The sequence below is a fragment of the Labrus bergylta genome, chromosome 9 (assembly GCF_963930695.1).
Source record: "Labrus bergylta chromosome 9, fLabBer1.1, whole genome shotgun sequence".
NCBI classification, from domain to species: Eukaryota; Metazoa; Chordata; class Actinopteri; order Labriformes; family Labridae; genus Labrus; species Labrus bergylta.
In genome coordinates, this window is record NC_089203.1 from 17,544,812 (window position 1) to 17,568,443 (window position 23,632).

General features: G+C 41.8%; 1 protein-coding gene across 1 annotated transcript; it reads left to right on the forward strand.

Annotated features, from left to right (window-relative positions):
* Positions 1-373: 373 nt before the first annotated feature.
* Positions 374-23,556, forward strand: atg2a (autophagy related 2A). The gene is made up of 42 exons (XM_020635782.2): positions 374-991; positions 1,350-1,512; positions 2,167-2,316; positions 2,436-2,538; positions 3,267-3,411; positions 3,768-4,001; positions 4,109-4,208; positions 5,700-5,864; positions 7,004-7,146; positions 7,392-7,470; positions 7,757-8,006; positions 8,300-8,441; positions 8,738-8,836; positions 9,694-9,849; positions 10,013-10,286; positions 10,831-10,903; positions 11,037-11,211; positions 11,307-11,449; positions 11,950-12,062; positions 12,169-12,326; positions 12,610-12,742; positions 12,846-13,030; positions 13,107-13,187; positions 14,350-14,456; positions 14,547-14,639; positions 14,815-14,885; positions 15,738-15,814; positions 16,787-16,957; positions 17,250-17,376; positions 17,624-17,850; positions 17,943-18,172; positions 18,323-18,458; positions 18,911-19,138; positions 19,255-19,356; positions 19,546-19,630; positions 19,911-20,064; positions 20,189-20,258; positions 20,386-20,468; positions 20,583-20,704; positions 20,811-20,965; positions 21,167-21,325; positions 21,684-23,556. The coding sequence occupies exons 1-42, from the start codon at positions 821-823 to the stop codon at positions 21,918-21,920; spliced, it is 6,069 nt and encodes a 2,022-aa protein (XP_020491438.2). The 5' UTR covers positions 374-820; the 3' UTR covers positions 21,921-23,556.
* Positions 23,557-23,632: the final 76 nt, after the last annotated feature.

A 23,632-nucleotide genomic window follows, 5' to 3' on the forward strand; every position in this document is an offset into this window, starting at 1 on the left:
ATGTATGTAATTACCAATATTGTTTTGCAAATTTTTACGTTTTCAAGTGATCAAAAGCTGTTTTAATGAACCAGTAAATATGTCACAAACTATAAAAGGCATTTTTTTCTGAATCACTTATTTCTTACTCATTCCAGCACAGCGCACGTGCTACTTGTCAATGGCAATGGTTATTTAATAGTGAAAGTAAACTTAAGACGACCACGGGACTGTTTTCAAAGGTGGTACCCCCATGAACACTTAAACTATAATTTACTGTAAAAAATCATGTTATTTTTTTCTCTACCTTTAGATATATTATGATTTCTTCAAAAAAAAAAAAAATTCAACAGAAGTTTCAACTACCCTTACAAAGATGGCGCCCGGTTGGCGTCGTGTTTCCGTTTTCCGGACTTCGTCTTTCGTCACTCCGACGCGTGACGCACGTACGTTCGCCATACCATCAGTCGGCGTACGATAACAATAAACAACCCTGGAACAAGAGATACGCACCAACGGGACCTGTCGCTTCAATTCGACACAAACGTATTAAAAATATGAGCCGAAACAGCGACAGACATTTGGAGTAACTTCTCATCAAGTATCAGGAGAGTCTTGAGGGTCCTGACACAAAGGATTTTCGAGTTTTTTGGTTTTTTTGTCAAGCCTAGGGGGGAGAACCAGGGTTACGGTTTACCCCTTCCTTCTGTAGCTTAGCTGTGGCTCATTCCTTGTGTTTGCACACTTTGTGTTAGTTTGTTATGCAGTTGCCAGAGGACTGCACTCGCACTCGTTCTCCTCCACCACCTCTTCGCTCCCTCTCCCCGCTCTCTCTGGCCCTATGTCTCGCTGGCTTTTCCCCTGGTCAGGCTCAATCAAGAAGCGGGCCTGTCGGTACCTTTTACAGCACTACCTCGGTCACTTTCTGCAGGAGCGACTGAGCCTGGACCAGCTGGGCTTGGACTTGTACAACGGCAGCGGAGTAATCAAAGAGATCAACCTCGATGTCTGGGTGAGTGTTTTTGGCTGCCAGCTTCACCACACAGCAGTTGTTGGGGTTTTTTTTCCACCCTTGTCTGTTTCGCAACTTGCTCTCGAGTTCAACAACAATCTCCAGTGTCATGCTCATAGCCTAGCTCGCATTTCTTCGAGGAAATGCACTTGTGGGAAACACATCATCAGCTCAGCAGACGAAGTGTATCTCTTCTTAGTGCCATTACATTGTGCATATATATTTCCTCTGCCATGTTTCGCTGTACACTTCCTGAGCTTAATGAGGCTGACCCCCAGAGTTACAAGACACATATTGAAACTGGTTTTACTTTCTTTAACTCTTGATTTCTTCCTGACTTCTTCATCTTTCTCTGCAGGCGGTCAACGAGCTTCTTGAGTCTCTCGGGGCTCCTCTGGAGATAGTGGATGGCTTTGTGAGCAGCATAACAGTGACCATCCCCTGGCAAGCTCTCTTGACTGATCACTGCACCTTAGAAATATCCGGTCTTCAGATAACATGTCGACCGAAATATCGCAACAGTAAGTCCTAATTTTTGGGGATTTCCCATTAGTAAGTAAGCATTGGTCAGTCACAGGGTGAGAGAGGAGTGTGGTCCAAAATCACTACAATTGTAAAAATGAGTCTGTCCCTATTTGGTTGCTGTTCTCTCTGACTACTACTTTTTGCAGGTGAGCAGAGATAAGTGTGCTTTTGGTATGAGTTGATGTTTAATAATAAAGTTCTACAGAAAAAGATGCACATACTGTATAAGGTTAGCTATTTGTGAAGACGTTTTTGTGTTTCTTAATCAAATCAATGTGGAAGGGCGTTATATTTCACAGTTTAACAACTCGGTTACATATTTATCTGTAATAAAAATGTCTAGTCTCAAAATAGTTAGTTCACTTGAATATGTGTGAAAGAATAACAGCAATTCTGACAATATCATATTAATCCATAAATGTCAGTTTCTTGCTAAATTGTTGTGAAAGGTCAAATTAGATGTATATTGATTGACAAATTTCCCTACTGTGAGCTTAAAAAAAGGAACTGAAATATCCATGTGTCTATTTTTTAACCATAATTCACATACTCGGGATAACTGATGCTTGCATTGGAAGTATTAGCCTTTTCTTGAATCATCAGTAACGTGCAGAAATCACTAGATCTTAAGCTGTAATGTTTGCACTCAGGTGGGGTCTGGGACTCCCAGGGCTGGTCATCAAGCATGACCTCCAGTATGCAGCTGGCTCAGGAGTGCCTGAAGGACCCCCCAGAGGCGTCGGAGGAGCCACCTGCCCAGCTTGAGGGACTCGAGATGTTTGCACAAACCATTGAGACGGGTGAGTCAAACTCCACTTTGTAAAGAAGTTTGTATGTCCAAACATCATCTTCAAAAAACAAAGAAAACAAACAGTTTTAACTAAACTAAGCATGTCTCTCTTGCCATCTGTGTTTACAGTCCTTCGTCGTATTAAAGTCACTTTCATAGACACTATCGTTCGCATTGAGCACCAGCCCCTGGACCTGGAAACAGGCGTAGCCTTAGAGGTGCACATCAAACGGTAGGTCACAGATACACCTTGAATTTATAGATTTGTAAAGTGGCTTCCACCTTTGTTCACTCAAAATGTTTGTTTGTAGTTTATATATAAATACAAACAGAGCCTCTGTGAGGATATTATTTGAGCACATTTTTCAGTGGCTACCTTCTTATTTGATTCATCTCCCGGTTGCTGACGCTAAGGTTCTGTTTTTATTTTGATTGGTTAGTGACTGTGTTGCCATTTAACTGTGACACTGTTGAGTCCTTTTCATTTTTTGTGGATTATTGACAACTCGACTCAGGATGGTTTTGTAGATCTGAGGTCAGTGACCAGAAGGTCCTATTCAGCTCAGAAACTTGACTTTTAACAGAACAGCTGGTGTGAGTGTAATGCAGCGGGTTATAGTGGTATTGTTTATTACACAGGGGGCTTCCCTCTGAGATCAGAGCTTTACCTCAGACACACAGACCTCTAAGTCAGTAATCAGACAAATATCAATTGCTTCTCGTACTAATCAGTATGCCAACGTTGAATATACACATTTCAATCCCTGTGTATAATTTTATGAATTGTTGATAGAGTTTCTTAGTGGTACTTTGAGTTTTTTTCCTAAATATAAAATGAAATCCAGTTCTGTCACAATGCAGACGAGACATCTTTATTTGTACAAGAGCAAAATGCAGACTTTGTTCTCACAGTTCTTGACACCCTTTTATCTAACAATAAGGATATTTGTGTTGCTCCAGGCTGGAGTACTTTGATGAGGCAGTGCGTGATCCAGCCAGCCAGACCACCTTGCCTGTCGACATCCACCAGCCGCCTGCCTTCCTGCACAAGATCCTGCAGCTGAGCGCTGTAAAGTTGTTCTACGACAATATCGGCACAGTACAGGTTGGGAAAAGAGTCTTCTTTTCTTTTCTTTTGCTTGTTGTTCTACCCCCTGCCTATTTTGATTCAGCTGACTAAAAAACTTCTTTTGACCCATTTCTTGAGTAAAAACTCAAAATATGAATACATGCTTCAACAGAGGAAATCTACCATACAGTCATTTATGCATTTTTGAGGTTGGAGGAAGGTAGTACTATAGATGTTGCTCTTCTCTTCATGAGAGATGAAAATGGCTTGTTGTAAAGAAAGGAAATGTCCCATTTTGTCTGCAGCTGCACTGACACAACCCTGACACAACGGACATGGAACCATCCATTTATTTAAAGGTAGAAATACTCACAAATCTCTCTTCATTTTAGGGTCATCATGAGGACGAACATCCCGAATCATCTACAGTAAGTGAAGAAGAAGAAGAAGAAGAAGAAGAAGAGGAGGAGGAGGAGGAAGGAGAAAAAGAGGAAGATGAGGAAGAGGTGAAGCCCAAGGCTTCTCCTGCCTGTCCTCCGTCTCAGCCACTGCTTATTGGAAGCTGCTCTGGTTTCATCGAGACCACCGTCAAGATCAAACAGAACGACATGTTGCCAGGACCAAAGGTGTGTGTGTGTGTGTGTGTGTGTGTGTGTGTACTACAACATGCTTAAGGATAAGTAAAAGTGGCTGTCCTCTCATATTTCCCCTTATGTTTCTTTCTGTTCATCAGTTGGAGTTAGACGGGAAGGTGGGCTGTGTCCACATGCTGCTGTCTCCAGATCAAATAACTCATCTGACAGACCTGCTGGCAGCACTCTGCATCGACACAGGTATATGATTAAACACAGCTACAGGGATCAACATTCCTTTATGCCTTTGCCAGGCCAAGGTTACACACACCATTACAGTGTAACGTTTACCACCAAACACTCCCCATGTTTTCTAAGTGTATTGGGATAGACAGGCAGCAACCGCACAGTTACACTGCTTCGGAAATAAAAACACATAAACTAAAAAATAAGATATCAACATTCAAAACGTCTACAATCAGATGTCCTCAAAACCCTTGTTAATGTCTCCAGAGGGACCAGCACATGAAGATTACAGGAATTATGCAGTTGATTTCAAGCTGAGGAAGCAGCGTACTTAAACACTGTTCTTCTTCGTTCAGTACGGACTTTAAGGGCAGTAAGTCCTTGGGGCAGAGACAGTATTATTGTAGTAAAAAAAAGAAAAGTCTTGTGCCTTTTTGATTCAAAGTTGATTGTGATTTGGTTGTTTTGGATTTGGCTTATGATAAAGGATCAGTCTGAGTGAAGTCAAGTCATGGGGAGGTCTGTTATAATAACACGACAAGTAATCAGTCAGACATTAGCTAGTTGTTTTCTGTTTAGAAAGTAACATAACAGCTGCCTTTCTTTATCCTTCGTTATGAACACAAATGTGTGACCACGGTCGTCTTTATTATCCCTGTGAGGGGACATTTTTGTTCTCCAGTCAGCAGTGAAATATGCATCAATCGGGCCAACAATAAATACAACATAAAGACACTCAAATAAATAAAAGTCCACTGGACAATGAAGACTACAAGAAACAAATGTCACTTGCGAACAGTTAGTCAGTTAAAAGGCCAAAGACAAGCGAGTGTCCTGTCTCTTTGTCCACCATGCTGGCAGGATGTATCTGTGGCTGGACAGAAACAACTTAAATTCCAAGAACAAAGAAATACTGCAGTCAGCCAGGATTGACTGAGACTTCTTCCAAGTCTATACTCTGTTCATGTGTGTTATGCAATCCAGGGTCAAACCTGCAGTCTTTCCACCCACATTAACAATACCCTGCAGTCTGTTACGAGTTTTAATGCTGGGTGACCCATACCTAGTAACAAAGAAGGTCAGTTTATCATCAATGACAGTACCCAGGTATTTATACTGCTGCACAGCCTCAACAGCCTGGTGACAGAAGATGACAGGAGGGATAAAGATTGGTTTCCTTACTAACGAGTTGGAACTCATAGAGCGACAATTTCATGAATTTTCCTAATTTTTGTGTGTTTAGATCAAACTTCGTAGTTATCAAACGTTTTTCATGCTTAGTAATAAACCCTTTTAACGACCTGAGAAGCAGGAGATCATAATAATTATACTTTGACACAGACAATAAGTCCATGCTGTTTCCTCTGTAGTCCCGAGCACGAGAGTAAGGTCACAGACATCATTAAATACCTCTTAACTCTTAACTGTAATGTCATGCTCTATTCATTGATACATTTCCCTCCCAGACGTGTTAATGAATCACTTTCATCGTCCTCTGTTCTCCAGAGACTGAGACCAAGTGTGGTGGCATTCACAGTCGCCCGTTAGACACAAACGACCTGCGGTTGATTGAAGAGGACCTCAGTAAGCAGCTTGGTTCCAGCCCCAGAGACGACGAGTGGGAGGATGATCTCGACATGGAGCCCTACGTCACCACGCTGGAGAACGGAGGTAAAAAGAGAGCAGCAAAGATCGGCTTATAAACTGACTGTTGGAGATACACCAGTTTAGAACTCTCCAGCCTCTGTGGGGGAACGTAGAGAAAGTTTTGATTTTAAATACAAATAAGCATTCACACAATATGAATAAAGGTGAACGTAGAGTCTTATGAATCTCAAACAGCAGGACATCTGTCTGAAGCCTGGCTCACACGGCAGGAGTTTTTAAAATCTCCTGCAGATTTTGAATTCGGGCAGCATCACACACATAAAGAGAATCCTAACAGATATTCCATAATCTCAAACATGCTCACACTACAAGATATAAAAATCTTGGCACATGTCATATTACACGATTTCCTTAAGATTATCGTGCCCAACGGAGGAACGCACCACCTCACATGAAAAACGGAGCCGGTGGTTAAATTTGCGATTGTGACGGTTTGTGCAGAGAGGAAAACACACTGAAAAAATTAAAACGTTTTGGGTGAAGAAATGTTACGGGGAGATGGGGACAGCATGGGTTGTATATTCTTCAGTGAGAGCTGGAGGTTAAGATTGTACCTTTGAGCGTTACAGTTGTCAAGCGAACCTGTGCAGGTTGCCTCTTGCTGCCGGTCGCCACTACTACACTTATTACTGCCCCCCTCGTCTCCCTCAGTGGTTGTAGTCACACACGACTTCTGCCAGACCCCTTCATGACGTAATAGTCAAGATTTTATATTCTAAATATCAAACATATTTGAAATAAAGCGTTCTGACGATCGCTGAGCAGATCGGTTAGACGTTAAGATTTGATCTTTATACTTCTCACATTACAAGATCGTCTGGGCAGACTATCGGTTCCGAGCAGTCTTGAGTCAGGAGTCACCCTGCGATTGTCAGGAGGTAGAATCAGACGTTAAATCGACCCGATTATCCTTTAGTCTGAGCCAGACTTTATGCTATTCAAAAACACATTCTTAACTGGACTTTAATGAGAAACTTGGGTAATCTGGAAGTTTGAATCTTTGGTGTTAAATAAGAAGAGATAAAGTAAATAGGACAAGCTTAAGAAACACTCCTGCTGCTTCTCTCCTTTGCAGCAACATGACATTAAATGGATGTTTAATATACAGTTTATAATGTGTGTTTCTGTGTGTTTGATTTCAGAAATGTTTTACTCAATGGGTCCAGTTGGGATGAACAGTAGCGTGACGTCTGTACGCTCTGGCAGCGAGCTATCAGATAGTGATATGGAGTCATCTACACAGAGTATATCCAGCTTCACACAGCCTGCAGTGCTGTCTGCACAGGTACTCACTGTGTGCTTGTATGTCTGTATAATTGTTAACATTTAGTGCCACTAACAATATCTTGTATTATAGATTTCTGTTTTTTTTAACATCAGATTTAAAAACAGCAGAGTTTTTTAAGCATATGATTCTTTATGGAATAATCTCCTGTTTCTGTTCCTTTTTCAGCCAACGTAAAACTGAAACTTATATCTGTAGTAATGAAGTCTCAGGGAATCTGATTTGTACTTTAATTTCCTTGCCAGGGCATGGTGAACTGTCCCAGGAGGTATCCTGTAGCAGGCTGTCTGTCGAGTTTACCCCAGTCAGGCATGAGGACCAGAGGTAAAACCACTGCAGTGCTGAGTGAAGGGTCATATCTGAATGTTTCTTTGTCTGAAATATTAAGTATTGAACAAATCCTCATTGTGGTCCTTAGTTGTGATTCTGCAGTTTACAGTTACTTTAAACATTATCTCAATTGTATTTTAGTACTTTAGCCTGTTTGAGACATGCCCAGCATGTTACTGCTTTACACCAATGTATGACCTTTTAGAAATCATTTTTTATTCAAGTATTTTTGATATTTATGTCCATTAAAAATGCACATCTCCCATCCTCTTCTGTGCAGGACGCTCACACAGCAGCCAGGCGGAGCAGCTAAAGATCGATGCTTTGTTACGACTGACACTCGGCGGCCTCACGCTGACCCTGCTGCAGGAAGACCCACCCTCTACGCCAGATGGAGCCTTGTTATTAGCTCAGGTGTCTCAGGTGTTCTTCAGGGAGCTGGCGTTCTTCAAAGATAGCATGTTCAGCGAGAGAGACTTCCACAATCTGAGAGGAGGCTTTGCCAAGGCCTGCCCACACTCCCATCTCAGGTAGGAAAACACTGAGGCATATGTTTTCTTTAGGAACTTCAAATTCTATGTGGCCGAAGACAAAGATTACCTCCTAATTTCCTTTATTGTGGTTTTAGTTAGGAGGATAAAAACTGCTCTATTACATTTTTTGTGTCACAGAAATATTTCTACGAGTCATTAGATTACAAAGTGAAACTGCCTGTCCCTTTATTTGATGTGCTACCTGAAATGATTGTATCAAATACAAACACGTGTACTGTTTTTGAGAGTGATGGTTTAATCCTCTCCTTCCCCGTCCTCCTGTCTTTCAGAGTGACAGGAGCAGCGGTGCAGGTTGCTTGTGAGATGAGGAGCGGGAGACGCCACAGTCGAGCTGTGACCTCAGACCTTTCCTTCAGCAGACTGGAGCTGTTAGAGTGCCTGTGGGAGAACGGCAAGCCTCAGTACAGCGAGGTAGAAATACTAATTTATCTGTCTGTGTGGCTTTGTGGCTAACTCTGTGGCTGTTTTCACACAAGATCTACATAAATCTTCATGCAAAGTGCTTTTTTGTCAGACTGTTTTCATAAGCTCATGATATTTTATGTTACCCTTTTCATTGCAAACAGTGGAATTGGTTGAGAAAGGTCTAACATCTCATTATTTGGATGCAACTGTCGAAGCTTGTTCTTTATCTTTCTTTGTTTAAGAAGTCATTTAGTGTCTGAGTCACGACGGAGGAACTTTTAAAAATGACCCTTTTTTTGCAGCTGCTTCAGTTCCAGAAAGCTGGTTTGTTTACAATTGGAGCAGCAGCCAGACCATGTGCACAACTACACTACAGCCTCACGGAAAAACACCTGCGCAAGGTATGCCTTTATACACACACACACACACACACACACACACTTGCTATTGTTTAAGTATTTTCTCTGTTTGTTCTTTGTACTAAATAAGTATTTAAGTAGCACAATGTCAGCCCCAGAGATTGGTGATCGAGGTATAGCTGTGAGGATTCTTTCTTTTTTAAGATTTTGTTTCTTAGAGATTTGTTTGGAGGCTTTTTCCTTTATGTGATAACACATAAAGTGGATAGAGTTGGAAAAAGGAGAGAGGATGGGGTATGACATGCAGGAAAGGAGCCACAGTAGACTGACCGCTTGGCATTCTGTGTCCTGGCTGTGAGGATTGACAGGAGTCATCATCAGGAGTCAGACAACAAAAACAAGATATCACTTTTTAATGGTTTCACTTTGATTGCTGAATCAGGTTTATTAAGACATCCTTAACTAAAATGTTGGTTCTAAGCTTTTTTTCAGTTTTCAAGGATTGAATATTTTACACTTGTGAGCTTTTTCTTCTCGTTGCTACCAGGATTGTGTCCTTAGCAACTACATAAATCTTACAGAGGCATTTGCACCACCCTGAAATCCTGGACTAAAACAGTATCTGCAATCATAACATGTTTATGCAGACTTTAATCCAGGGTCTGAGTTTTAAGAGTACTAGTATAGAGGGTGTCTCCTCCTGGAGCCCCACTAGTAGTTCAACAGGAGAGGGTCCTGGAAAATAAAGACTCTATCTCACATTGCTCCCTGAGACTTTAGGTACCACAAGCTGACCTACCTTGAGGAGTTCAATGTTCTAAAGGGATAATAAGGCGCTTTGAGCTCCTTGACTGACATGCTTAAGACATGCTTGAATGTTCTCGTGTGTGTGATTACAGGGTAAACAGCGTGTGGTGCGGCGGGAAAGTGTAGTGCGGGTGGAGCTGGCGGAGCTGAGTGCCGAGCTGGACCTGGATATCATCAGTCGTCTGGGAAGCCTGAGCAAAGCCTTCAACCACTGTCCCACACAGACCACGGATCCAAGACTCATGCAGGTGGATGATATCTTACATTTAATCCATCATAAACAAAGGAAAATAAACAGAAAAATCCTTAAAAATGTAGAGCTGTTCCTTAACGCGCTAGTCAGTGACCAAATGAAACCCTAATAAAACTAACAATGTATTAAAACTCTTTTCTGACTTTATTTCCCTTCAGACGCAGAGCACTGAGTTCTGCTCGTCCTTCACCCTCCTCTCCCCCCACGCCGTCCTCAGACTTCGCTTCCCCATACCCGACCTGCGGCCCCTCCCTAAGCGCCGACCTCCAACCCAGAGGACAGTGCGACAGGAGACCTTGGTGCTGGAGCTGACGGAGCTGGAGCTAAAGCACCAGGAGGCCCCAGACCTCCAGACTGAGCAGAATGCCCCAGGACAGCCGTGGGCTCCCTGCCTCACCCAGCTGCTAGAGGCCTCCTTCACTGACCTGCATGGTGGGAACAAACACAGCGATATCAAGCAGTCATACTGACTCAAACCAGTGGCTTAGAATAGATGATTCAAAATGTTTTCTGATGCATATATTAACCAAGGTCATCCATCCTGATGTCCCTGTGAGGTGGCAAAATTCACTTTTGCTAGATCATAAGTCTTCTGTCAGGAAATGAACAAGGGAAAAATAAAACCACAAAAGATTATCAACAAAAAAGTTTAAGGAAAATCTAAACATCACTGTCCCAATACATTTACTTTACATATAAACAAACATTGAAACAAGACAATTAAGACTGTTAAACTTTTTCTTTATATTCAAAATTAACCTCTGTGCTTCGTTGATACTGTGCCCTTAGGCATCTTTTTAAGAATACCTGGTACCTCACAGAGTTAGTGGAAGTAGCTTGTTGTTGAATTTTTCACATTTTAAGGACACACAAGATTTTCTTTCACAATTTATTTCCTTTCATAAATACATTTCTGCCAAGAGCTTTTTAAAACTGTGAAATATGGGCAGGGATCTGAGGTGTTGTGTCTCCACAGGCTCATATGAGGGCTGGGAGGGCGGCTCTTTCCCCTGTATCAGAGTGAAGAAGAACCGTGACTCTGTGCCGAGGTGAGTGATGATATCTATATATATATATATATACTGTATGTATGATTCACAAAAATGCTATCAAGCAAAGTGTGAGTTTCTGTTGTGTGTTACACTCTTCTCTGAGTTATTTCCCCCCTGTTTCTGTAAGCAGGTTATCAGTGCGTGTGCGTGGAGGTGAAGCTCAGGGCCCTGCAGGAGGCCTGGATGGGATCAACCTGGGTCTAATCAGGGACCTGGGGGCAGCCTTCTTTGATAGTCACTGTGAACTCAACGTCAAAACCAGCTCTCCGTTCTCCTCCAACCGCACCATGTTTGAGACTGAAGAGGTGCACTGACACTAGGAAAAAAAGAGAAGCCTTTAATTAACATTTTTTTACTAAAGATTCAGACTGAACTCGTCCCTCCACCTTCCCTGTTTCAGATGGTGATTCCAGCCGACCCAGAAGAGATGCGTCAGTTTCAGGCGCAGTGTGTCGCTCAGTGTCAGTGTGCTGTGGACATCAGCCTGCCGCTGGCCTACATCCTGCTGCCCAGCAAACAGGCCTTCCAGAGCATCTACAACAGGTACATCAGCTGTACTTTATGATAACATTATCCAGGTATTAGAACAAATGTAAGAAAATGTTAGAAATGATATTCAATAGAATATAGAGGTGCTCAATGGCAGCCAATACAGTAAATATTTTCAGCTGGAATGGAAATAGGCCTTTTCTATTGTGATAAGTCACAGATATGACCTTGTGCAAGTACTCAAAAGGATACTTTTTAAAATAAACCGTCTAATGTCAAAATACTTGATGTTATTTTAAATACACAAGCAGTTCCAGACTACAGGCAGCGCTGAGAGTATTGTAAGCAGGGGTGAAGTTGCTGCAAGCTCTGCTGGACAAACATCCTGATATCACCATTTCTGAATTGTTTTTGGTATAACATGCTCATAGATGTTGTTTTAGAAATGGCTTGATCCTCCAGCTTTGTTCTTTGTTCCTTTTTTTTTTATATTGGTCTTAAGTCCTGCAGCAGATGTTAAATAGATTTCCCTCACCCTTACTTCTGTCCAAAAGAATTAATAATGATCTGTTGATGTGGGAGCCTCCTCCACCCTCGGCCAACAGCCCAGACCACAGCCGCCATCAGCGTGATGAGTTTAAACTCTGCAAGTCCGCAGTTAGACTCGGTGAGTGAGTTTGACTGCTCTGATGGGAATAACTTAAACGTACATGTAGATCTGTTAGACAGAATAGAATTTTTAAAATAACATTTTTTCTTTGTCTCTACTACAGACTCCGATTCAGAAGAGGACGAGCCTCAGTTCTATTTGGCCAGTGAATCCGATGGAAAGACACAACAGCCAGCTCCCCGTCCAAACCACAACCTCAGCCTGCTTTCCCTCACTGTGATAATTGGCAAAGGTCGCCTCCAGGCTAGAACTGACAGAAAGGTGAGCCAAACAGCCGATAACAGCAGTGCTAGATCATGTTTGCTCTGAATCATTTCTTTCAACCAGACATAACATTTTCTATGAAAAAAAAACAAAACATGGAACTGTTAATAATGATGCAGGCCTTGTGCTTCTGAAATATTGATTCTAATAAGGGATAAAGTTGAGACTTTAAACAGCTCTGTCTTGATTCATTCCCAATTTCAATGTTTTCCCTGCTTAGTTTTTGAGCTTTCTATTATTTGTTGTTTGTAACTGTTTGGATTACATCTCACTAATTCAGGAGGACCAGAGTCATGGGGAGATTGTACTCGACCTGGAAGCGGGGAAGATATTTAGCGTTGCGCAGCACCAGAACGACCCCAATCTCAGCTTCCTGTGTGTGGAGAGCAAACGAGTGGAGCTCTACCATCGAGGTTCACATTGTTCTTTTGCTTTCAAACATTTAATAGAACATTACTTGTAGTTCCCTCTTAAGATTAACACGCATCATGGTTTATCTCCTGACGCTAAATATAGCCGTGGTCAAAGACACCCCCATCCCACAGCGATTGGAGATGCCAAACTTTACTCCTCCAAAGCACTTGGACCCTACCATCTACCCCACAGAGGTGGGAGTGAGCAGTGTGAGTGGCAGGGAGGGGGAGCCACAGATGTTGTCAACAGCCATCAAAATCACGCTGGACTCCCACAGGAGTGTCAAGGTATGCCCGCCTACATTCTCTGATTTTGCATTTTTGGCAAGTGGTTACAAACATTTGGTGTCATTTTTCCTCGTAGGAGTTCCTTGTTGCCCTCCGACTTCAAGGTGCCACGATGCGACATTACATGACACCGACTAATCACAGCTGGCATGAGCAGGTGAGAAGCACTGCATGACTAAGAGACACAGGTTCTGTTGCACAAATCATCTATTTGTTACAGTCTATTCAGTATCTTCTTGTTATGAAGTGAAGAAAAACTTCTTCTTAAAACACTTCTCTGAACTCTAACACTTACTGGCAATGTAACTTGCATTTCCAGTAATGTATTATTTTTTAATTTCTGGGCATTGCAAGTTGTTTTTCTTATTTCTTACCTTACTTGCCAAAAGAAAAAAATAGTGAAGGGAAACAGAAGGATAATTTACAAGTCTCTTAGAGAGAATTCTGATTTCAAAAACATGGTCTTGGCCTCCAAATCAGTCACTTCTTTTTCTCTCCTTATACCAGTGGTTCTCAAACTTTAATCAGCCACTTCTTTTTTTTTTTTACTGGGTTATTTCTTTCTCTTCAAAGAGGGGAATCATGACAGTTTAAAAGATAGACACACTCGAACCTGCCTGTATGCGCACAGATTTGCAAACCTTTTTTTTACGGATTAGCAAATGGCTGTTAGATTTGACTGAGCCTTTAGCAGCTCTATGCAACAACACTAAACAAGTTTCAACTGCGACTTGGCTATCACAACAGGTGAGCCTCGCGTGGAACGGTTTTCTTATCGTGACTCAACAAAGCCAAGAGAGGGCAAACTCGCGTCAACCGGAAGGTTTCCCAGCTCCTGCGACAACATGTTCGACGTGTCCTTTGGCATTTAGCATTTCCTGTTTGGAAAAAGTGGTTACACTAAATAACAGGTTATATATTGATTAGACAGAACAGACAAATGGCGCAATCCAGTAAAAGGATTCATTAAACCAAAGTCCAGAGAGAGTTGGTACAGACGACAGGAACACTAAACCTTCTGTGGTTGTAGCTGCTGTTAACATTAAGCATGCCTTCCCTCAAAATCAGCAGCCACTTATTTTTTCCTTTTCTTATTCACAGAGATAATACATCTAGGACATTACTTTGCAAGAATGATTAAACATGACAACCTCCACAACCAGATAGATTTGTCCTGTTTTATTTTCTGGTCAAGAGTTAAACGTGTGCTAGGAAAAGCAAACCACACTCCATGCTGAAATAAAACATGGTGGATGAGTTTTACAATGTTTGAAATTTGCTGTGTTCTTCCAAACTAAGTCTGTGTTTGTTTGTCACAGCTGGTTGACTTCCTGGATGTCATAGATGATCCTATCCTGGGATACACATCACCTGCCGTCATCACTGTCCTCCACACACACCTTGCTACCTGTGCTGTCGACTACAGGTTTAAACCTTCAAAGAAAAAGTCTGTTAAAATAAAACAGTGCTTTTTTTAAATTGTTTGTGACCCTTTTTTCCTGTGTTGTCTTTTCAGACCTCTGTATCTGCCCTTGCGAATGTTGTTCACAGCGGAGTCCTTCTCCCTGTCCAGTAACATCATCGTAGACACTGCCACCTTCCACCTCAGGTACGTATCACCACCTACTGAACATAGAACTTACCCATTAAACTAAAAAACACTGAAAGAATATCATCTAAAAATAACATTATAGTATTATTTTTGCAGTGCCAATCCTAACAGTGGATGTTTATATTGTAGCCCTCGGTTAGTGTGACATCATTTGTTTCTGTGATGTTGTTAGATTCATCCTGGATGACTCTGCTCTCTACCTCTCTGATAAATGTGAGACTGACACCGTGGACCTGAGGAGAGGTAAGGCACATGGTACACGTACTTGTGTGTGCTGTTTACACTTATTAAATAGTTTTGTTTTTTTAAAGTGTCTCAAGCAGATATTCTCATAGTTTTGCCTCCTAATACACAAGTCTGATAATGAGTGTTGCATTTAGTGGTTTTGAAGCTCTCTGTTTTTATCTAGCACAACCCCCCAGTTATATTCACCCTAAAAATGTTTCTGCTCAATTTGGATTTAATGCCTGATCCTTTTTTTCGTTTGTTTGGCTGTTGAGCAGTTTTTTTAGACAAGGTAAATACCAGAATCTACATCAGATTACTCTGGACACTACCCTTAATTGAACCCTGTGTGCAGGATTAGCCATTTTTACAATTGTCTGAGTCTGGCTTCAGTGAAGTCTCAGCCTCTTCAGCCAAAAAACTGATGTCACAGAAGAATGATGGGAGGAGCACAAAATCAAAGTCATTGTCATCACTTCTGTTGAGATAATGGAAAGTTCAAGAGCGTCTTTTACACGTGTTAGGTTTTGAATGTAAAAACTCTTCAAACTAGAGTCCTGTGATTATTATCTGTGCTATTATTGTGGTAACGGTTATAAGAAAAGAGCTGAATCCTCTTGTCAATGCCGATTCTTTTTGAAATTCTAAAATGTAAATTTAAAAGGCCACTTCACTTGTAAAGGATGTGAAACATGATTCATGCTTCTTCTGTAAAAAGGTGGTTGGGCTCTTTTTTAAATATTGTCTTTCAATAGAAGTGTTGAAGGACGACATCATCCCACTCTTTGGACCAGTGTTAGTGAAGTAAACGACTATCGAACCAGTAACCCACTGACTAAAATAAACCTTGTGTGTCCTTGTGTCACACAGACTACGTGTGTGTTTTGGACATTGACCTGCTGGAGCTCGCCATCACCACATGGAAAGGCAGCAATACAGGAAAACTTGTGAGTGCATGTTATCTGTTTATCTACCTGTGTTTTCTTCATATTCACTCAGTAGCCACAAAGTAGAAGAATGAGCAGCAGAAGAAAATGTAAACATCACAATTGAGTTTAATATCCGTCAAAAACCACCAGGACTCACCTTCCCTGTGTTTATAAATATTGGTTAGACCATAATTTCACTGTAATAACAGCCTCAGACTGCAGGTGAAGACTAGGAGAAGGTCTCAGCTGGACCATAACAACAAGATGCAGCTCTGCTTTTAGACAATCAGTAACAAGGTGCACAAATGTTACACAACAATGCAATATTGTTTCATATCTCTATTTGCATTGTTTAGACTTTTATTACCTCTTTCTAATGCTTCTGTTTAAAGAATTACAGTTCCGTTTTTAAGAAAATGTCTCTGATGTAAACAATACAAAACTTTCTTCACCACTCATGATGAACACAATTGATGGTATTCAAGCAGATATTTCTGGATTCTCTGGTATTAAAGCTTATTTATCCTTGCAGCAGTATTAGCACCAGCTAATAGGGTTTGTTGGTGTAAAAAGTACTTCTAAATACATTAAAAATGGTGGACAATTGGAATCTTTTCAACAGTTGTTTTTTGTTGTTTTCTGACATGTAGTCGTGAATTGAATTTGTTTTTTTTTATTTGAAGAAAAAAAAATCACTCGCACTAAGTGCTAGGGCTACCTCTTGAACTCAGTAGAATGCCAAATAGAGCAACAAGAAATTGAGCCAGTCTCAGATGACTGGAGTAGATCCTGAAGTATTTACTAATTCAAAAATAGACTTTGAATCCATGGATTAATTAATCCAGAATCGTTTTGAATAGAAAATCGATTCTGAATCAAATCGTGAGACACCCAAAGATTCCCAGCACTAGTGTTGCCCCTCCTCCCCTTGTCACCGTCTCTGGTTTTAAACTGAACATGCTCTCTCTGTATCCTGTCTTTGTTCTCTAGTCTCAGCCTCTCTTTGAGCTCCGCTGCTCCAACAATGTGGTCCACCTTCATACCTGTGCTGACTCGTGCGCTGCCCTGGTCAATATGCTGCAGTATCTGGTCTCCCAGGGTGACCTGCACCCTCCACCACGACACACCTCACCCACCGAAATCGCTGGCCAGAAACTACCGGTAAATCTGGGTGTCAACTGGAGAACAGCAATAATATAGATATAAAGAATTAAAATGATTCCTTCACAAACAAAACACATAAGTCATCTTATTTATACTGACAAATGTTTCTCCCTGCCTGTTTATAACACATTTTGGCTTGAATAATAAAAAAAGAAGCACCAAACCAAGAAAAAAAAACATTTTATATTGTGTTTTACAACCAGATGAGTATTAAAAATTCATAATAGTAAATGATTTCAATGCTTTAGCATCTTTTGTCTAATGTTTGTGTAATGTTCTGTCTTGTTAGCTGACTGAGAGTCCTGCGTTCGTGCAACCCTGCCCTCCAGCTGAAACTGCTGAGATCAACCAGTACGACCTCGCTGATGCCTTAATAGACACAGAGAAGAGTCACCGAGAGGAGAGTGGAGATCCAGGTACCTAGTAGCTTTTTTCTCGACACATCACAGCAAGATATGGTCTGGTACCAGTTGTAATGAACTGTAGTTGGACCTTGATCCTACTAGTTGAATTTGTTTTTTTAGTGAGGGAAAAACATAACCATCACCACCATAAAATCTTATGATAGAAATGTGGTGTTTGTACTCAGGAGGTTTTTATTCCACAAATCGTTCTGTGTTGCTGTTGATAAACTGACTGATGGTCTTCTCTGTGTTTACACAGATTCACCTTCCATGCCGAGAGGCTCACCTGTCTCCGTCTACTTGTTCCCGGGTGAGGCTTCAAAGGGGGGAGGTCAATCCGCCCCGTTGGGGGATGACTCTGAGCTTGATAGGCTGGTCGCCACAGCAAAAGAAGCACAAGTAGACATGATGTCAGAGGAAGGCTCCGAAGGTTCCACTGACAACGACGACTTTTGCATCTTGGAGGCTCCAGGCATGGGCATTCCTGTGAGTCTCTCTCCTTGCTTTTTTTCTCCTCTTTATTTACTTCCTGATTTTTTTAGAAGTAAACTGTAAATAACAAATTGGATTTGTTGCAGCCCAGAGACGGGGAGCCTATTGTGACGGTGCTGTCAACAGGGCCCATCAAGGTGAAGGACAGTCACTTTTCAAGGCCTCGAGGCAGCTCTGACCTGCTCCGAGCCCCAAGCCGCTTCCCTGTACCCCAGAGCAGGGTGGTGCTGCGGGAGATCTCAGTGGTCTGGCATCTTTACGGGGGCAAGGACTTCGGTGGCAAGCCCTTATCCATGCATGCCCAGAATGCAAATAGGTAACGGGGCCTCGAGGAGGTTCTCAAAGCACAGAAATTTAGATTCTCTCACAAAACATGTATCAACTGTGATGATAATTATTTTCAGTAGTTTTTTTTTTCTCAAACTCTTCTTCTCCTTTGTCGGATGAATCTGTTTCCTCTCTTCAGAGGTCGTTCAGTCTCTGGTGGTGTCCGAGGATCCCCGTCCCGCTGCGCCGGGTCCTCTCGTCCCCAGAACTTGTGGCGCTGGGCAGGAGGCAGCGGGCGTCAACACACACTGCTGATGGAGATCCAGCTCACCAAGGTACAGTAAAGCATGTGGTTGGCATCTGAAATGACTTCAGTCATGATGAGTGAGTTTGTCTTAACACATAGATGTAAATACAGCAGTTATTTGGAAGCAAAGTTACTAACTATATTATTAAAGCATACTCTTAAAATTAGCTCCTGTGTTTCCATGTCAACCACGGAGCTTTTATTTCAGTCAGTTTACACCTGAATTTGTGATAATTTTGTCTTTTAGCTCATTTGCTAGGCTAGCCATTTCCCCTTATCCTACAGATTTTATGCTAAGCTAAACTGACCAGCTTCTGGCTCCACATATTTCAGATTTGTGAATGGCATCTTATTATTGGCAAGCAAGTTCACACGGGTATGCCTCTAACTATTCCACTGGAAGCTAAACTTGAATTCCCCTTTTTAAACAAATATCATTTCCCTGGTAGATCTCCGTATTCCTTCTGTTTTGTCCTCCAGGTGTCCTTCCAGCATGAGTCCTATCCCGTGGTCGTAATAGGGCAGGATAGCGAGGGGTCAGTGGCAGCTGCAGTTGGGGTTTGTCCTGGTGGTGAGCAGCCCCTCTCTAGGCAGGTTTTCATCGTCCAGGAGCTGGAGGTACGAGACCGACTGGCTTCCTCTCAACTCAACAAATTCCTCTACCTCTACACCAGCGAGAGCATGCCGCGCCGAGCCCACTCCAACATGGTGAGACGGCCTTCCTGTTGAGGGAGGAAGGAAGAATTTCATCAAACCATGTGAGAGAGCTTGATTTGATACAGTTTGTAACTAAGTTATGTTTATCTTGTGTTTTCTTACTCCAGTTGACAGTAAAGGCCCTGCAGGTGTGTCCAGAGTCTGGTCTGGGTGGTCCAGAGTGCTGCCTCCGGGTCAGCCTGCTGCCACTACGACTGAACATTGACCAGGTAATTCAAAATCCCCAGATTAAACTTCAGATTACCATTCGTACCCACAATTGTATGATATCAAATCTGAGATGTGTTTTTGAGAGTTTGCTTTACAAAGCCTGCCATTTTGTCACATAAATGTATCTGTATCCATTCATTCTGTCAAACTCCACTTCAAATAAGCTTTTTCGTCTTTCTTCCGCTCAGGATGCACTGTTTTTCCTGAAGGACTTTTTCAGTAATTTAGCTTCCTTTGTTAACCCTTACCTGCCTGTGGACCCTGCAGCTGAAGGTCAGTCAAGTCTTATGATCATTGAGTGTTAAATGCTTTTGTTGGAGATCAAATATGAAGATTTTAAACAAGATCTGTCATGCAGGTTTCCCTTATTTTCAGCTTTTTGAATGAATGAATGTTGGCCTATTTGTGGCACGGTTCATTTCCTCTGGCTACATTGTCAAAGGATTAATGTAGTTAAAGTAGGAGCATATGATCATAAGATCCTTTATTTTACACCATATCCAGTAAATATTTATTTATCTATACTTACCGGAATGTGTCCATGTATCCCCAGTGAAGGCAGATCCCTCCCAGAAGGCATCTGAGGAGGGGGAGTCAGCTGCTGGTCTGGGACCTGACCTCACAGCTTCTGTTGAAACTACCTACAGCGAGCAGAGCTCCTCCTCCGCTGACTCCAACTCCTCCTCCGAGCAGCCCATCTACTTCCGGTCTGTAAACACTTATTCACCTGGAGGCTCAGAAAAACTCTCACAGAAAAGAATCACAACTTGACTTAAGCTTTTAATTGTTAATTTATAAAACAGCCTCTCTGTTCCATCCTGCTATTTTCAGGGAGTTTCGTTTCACCTCAGAAGTGCCTATCTGGCTGGACTATCATGGCAAACACGTCGTTATTGAACAGGTAAGGGGGTCATACAACCGGACCAAAACAACAAAATAAAGATATCTTAAGGTTTTCTGTTCATTATATCTCTGCCTGACTGTATTTTCACTCTCCCTCTGCCCCCCAACCCCTCTTTGTCTCACAGGGAACGTTTGCAGGGATTCTGATTGGTCTGGCTCAGTTAAACTGCTCGGAGTTGAAGCTGAAGAGGCTCTGCTGCAGACACGGGTGCAAACACACACCGTCATAAAAACACAGATACATTTCTCTTTTGTCTCTTATTTGTAAGGTGTAACTGTTCAGTGGTTTATGTCTCGAACTTTCTTCTGCAAATCTTCTTAGTCTGCTCGGTGTGGACAAAGTGATCCAGTTCGCTGTCACAGAGTGGCTCACAGACATCAGGAAGAATCAGCTGCCTGGCATTCTGGGAGGTGTTGGTCCCATGCACTCGGTTGTCCAGCTGTGTGAGTTGATGCTTCTCCTAAATTAACATGGCACACAGATTCTTTTTTTTATCTTTATTAAGCCTCATTCTCTTTTGCTCTCTCTCTATATGTTGTGTTTCTCCAGTCCACGGGGTGAGAGATCTATTCTGGTTGCCCATAGAGCAGTACAGAAAGGATGGACGCATAATTCGAGGTCTCCAGAGGGGGGCAGCATCCTTTGGCACCTCCACAGCATCTGCTGCTCTGGAGCTAAGTAATAGGCTGGTGCAGGCCATACAGGTACTAAGTCTGAAGGGGTTGTTTTTTTTTTCAACAGCGGATTAAAGTTACACAGGATCTTAATGTGTGCGATTATGTTTTTTCAGTAACTGCAGATAGCAAAGCAAACTACTTAGCAAACTCTTGTTCTGAAATATACATGTTTTATCCGACTGAAGTAACTGAAGCCCCCTTGTTGATGTCTGTCTCCTTCTTTTTTAGGCCACAGCAGAGACAGTGTATGACATATTGTCTCCGACTCCCCCTCTGAACCGCTACGCCATCACTGAGGGCCGAGCCCCCTCTAGTCGGCCTCGCAGAGCTGCTCAGCCTGCAGACCTCCGAGAAGGTGTGGCAAAAGCCTACGACACCGTCAGAGAGGTTGGTCACCAAAAATGTACTCTGACTGTGTATGATTTAAAACCCTTCTAAATAATAAACAGAAATCAAATGCATAAATTATGACAATCAGTAATAGGTAATTTTCTCAACAAACATGGAGAACATTGGCTGTTTCAAGGTTCTCATACAACAATCTTCTGTTTTCTTCTTCTGTTTAATATAAAACTGACTATATTGAACAGAGCCTTGTGATTGGACATTTTAAGGATTCAACAAATGATTAATAAATAGTCAATAGTATTATTTGAATTACATGGATTTTATCAGAAGCCTGTTTTCATGTGTGTTTGTAAAATCGCCTGAATCATTTAGCATTTTTGTTTTCTCTGCACCACAGGGAGTGATTGACACAGCTCAGACCCTGTGTGATGTAGCATCCCGTGGCCACGAACAGAAAGGTCTGCCTGGTGCTGTGGGCGGCGTGCTGCGGCAGATCCCGCCCACTGTGGTCCGACCTTTAATCGTGGCCTCTGAAGCCACTTCCAATCTGCTTGGTGGCATGCGGAACCAGATCAAACCAGACGCCCGCAAGGAGGACTTCCTGAAGTGGCGCACGGAGGACGGCCAAGAATGATGACAGCCTTTTTTTGTCAGTGGGAGAGTGAGAGAGAAAGAGTGTGTGAGTGTGTGAATGTATGTGAGAGATAATGATTTGGGAAAGCTAAGGAAGCAAATCCATGGCTTGAATGTGTATTTGCATTTGTGTATGGACTAACGAGAGTCAGTGTGTGCTACAATGCAAAAACAAAACAAAGACTAACGACTACTGCAGTTACTGACACCCAGTGTTATATGTGTCTCCATTAAACATAGACTTTAATCACCGCTCTGCATTCAACTCAAGCTCTCCTCAAAGTTCTCCTTCTCAGTGAGACAATAGTCTGCAGGTTCTCATTGGAACAAACATATCACCATCACTCTCTACTGAACTCATTTTCAACTCAACTAAGGGCAGGTAGGACCATCACTCCCAAGGTTTCAATGTTGGCAAGAAAAAACTTAGATGTGGCAACATCTCGAACCATGAGTTGCGCTGCTTGAACCATTTTTTTTTAAAACTCTGATTAAAGTAGTGATTTCTGGAACATTGTCTCCTTTGTGTATGGTGCAGGGAGAGGAAAAATACGGAGTTAATACTCAACTGATATTTTCAATCAAATCAATCAAAATAACTGTATTGTGAGGCCAAAAGTCAGAGACTATTTTATGAACATTAGTAAAAGGGGAATTCTTGTCAATACATTCTCACTGATCACTAACTACTAACAGCATCACCTGTCAGGATCCTGTAGATTAATCAAAACATCAGTTTTTTGCAGTAACAAATTAAGTTGTGACCTGAGCCTTGGGGTCTTTTGATGCTCATAGTGCAGACATGGAGAACATTTAAGTGAAGTCTCTTTTGCAAACACCCTCCAGATGTTGGCTGATGTTTTCACCTGAACTCCTCGGTTCAGCTGGAACTGTTTTTTTTTGTGCCATAAACCTTGCAGAGTGCCCTTTTATTTTTGGTTTGTGTTGCCTTCCTCAGTCCTGTACCCCTCCTACTACTATTATATAGTATGCTGGCTCATATTGATCCACACCAGACTGAATAGAGACCGGATCACATGAAGCCTCTTAACTCTGTAGCACGTTGGATTCTGTCAAAGCTTCACATAGTCGGGTTGGTCATCGTAAACTGTCTAGATTTCAGCCATTGGTTCTTCTACCTGCAGCTTGTTTGTGCTTCTCTTTCCATGAACAGTAACAGATCGGAGTTTGAAATAACCTTCTCTGTTTCAGAAATGCTTTGTCCACATTTTTAGTTGCCTTCCTGTTATTTTTTTTTATTTTTAATCTTTCTCTTTAGTTTTTTATTTTGTTGAAGTATAGGTATTGTCATACTCGTTCTCAAAATAAGAGTTGAGTGGATGTGAATCTGGTGACATTCGAGGATGAAAAATTGTGGGGGGGGAGGGGTTAAAAAAAAGTTTTACATTTTTATCTTTTTTTGTTTAATAAGTGTAAGGGATATGTGATTCTCTATATGTGAGTGAGAGTGTGTTTGTGTGTGGGCACATGATGCATATCTGTGAAGTTGACAGGTTAATGCTTGTTACTTGTGTGTAATTACTATTTACTATATCATAAACTGTATGAATGACCTGTATAATACAAAGGCAAGAAGTATACAAAATCAATAAAAAAAATCTGTATAAAAAAATCAATGTCATCTATGCCTGATATTTCTTGCTGCTTAACAACACCTGTGTTTATCATTGTTAGTGCAGAAATGTAATTAGT

Excerpts from the sequence above, each read along its gene's own strand:
- atg2a (XM_020635782.2), top strand. The coding sequence starts at position 821 with ATGTCTCGCTGGCTTTTCCCCTGGTCAGGCTCAATCAAGAAGCGGGCC. Across the intron at positions 10,287-10,830 it reads CTCCTTCACTGACCTGCATG|GCTCATATGAGGGCTGGGAG; the intron begins GTGGGAACAAAC and ends GTGTCTCCACAG. Across the intron at positions 18,459-18,910 it reads TGGAGATCCAGCTCACCAAG|GTGTCCTTCCAGCATGAGTC; the intron begins GTACAGTAAAGC and ends TTTGTCCTCCAG.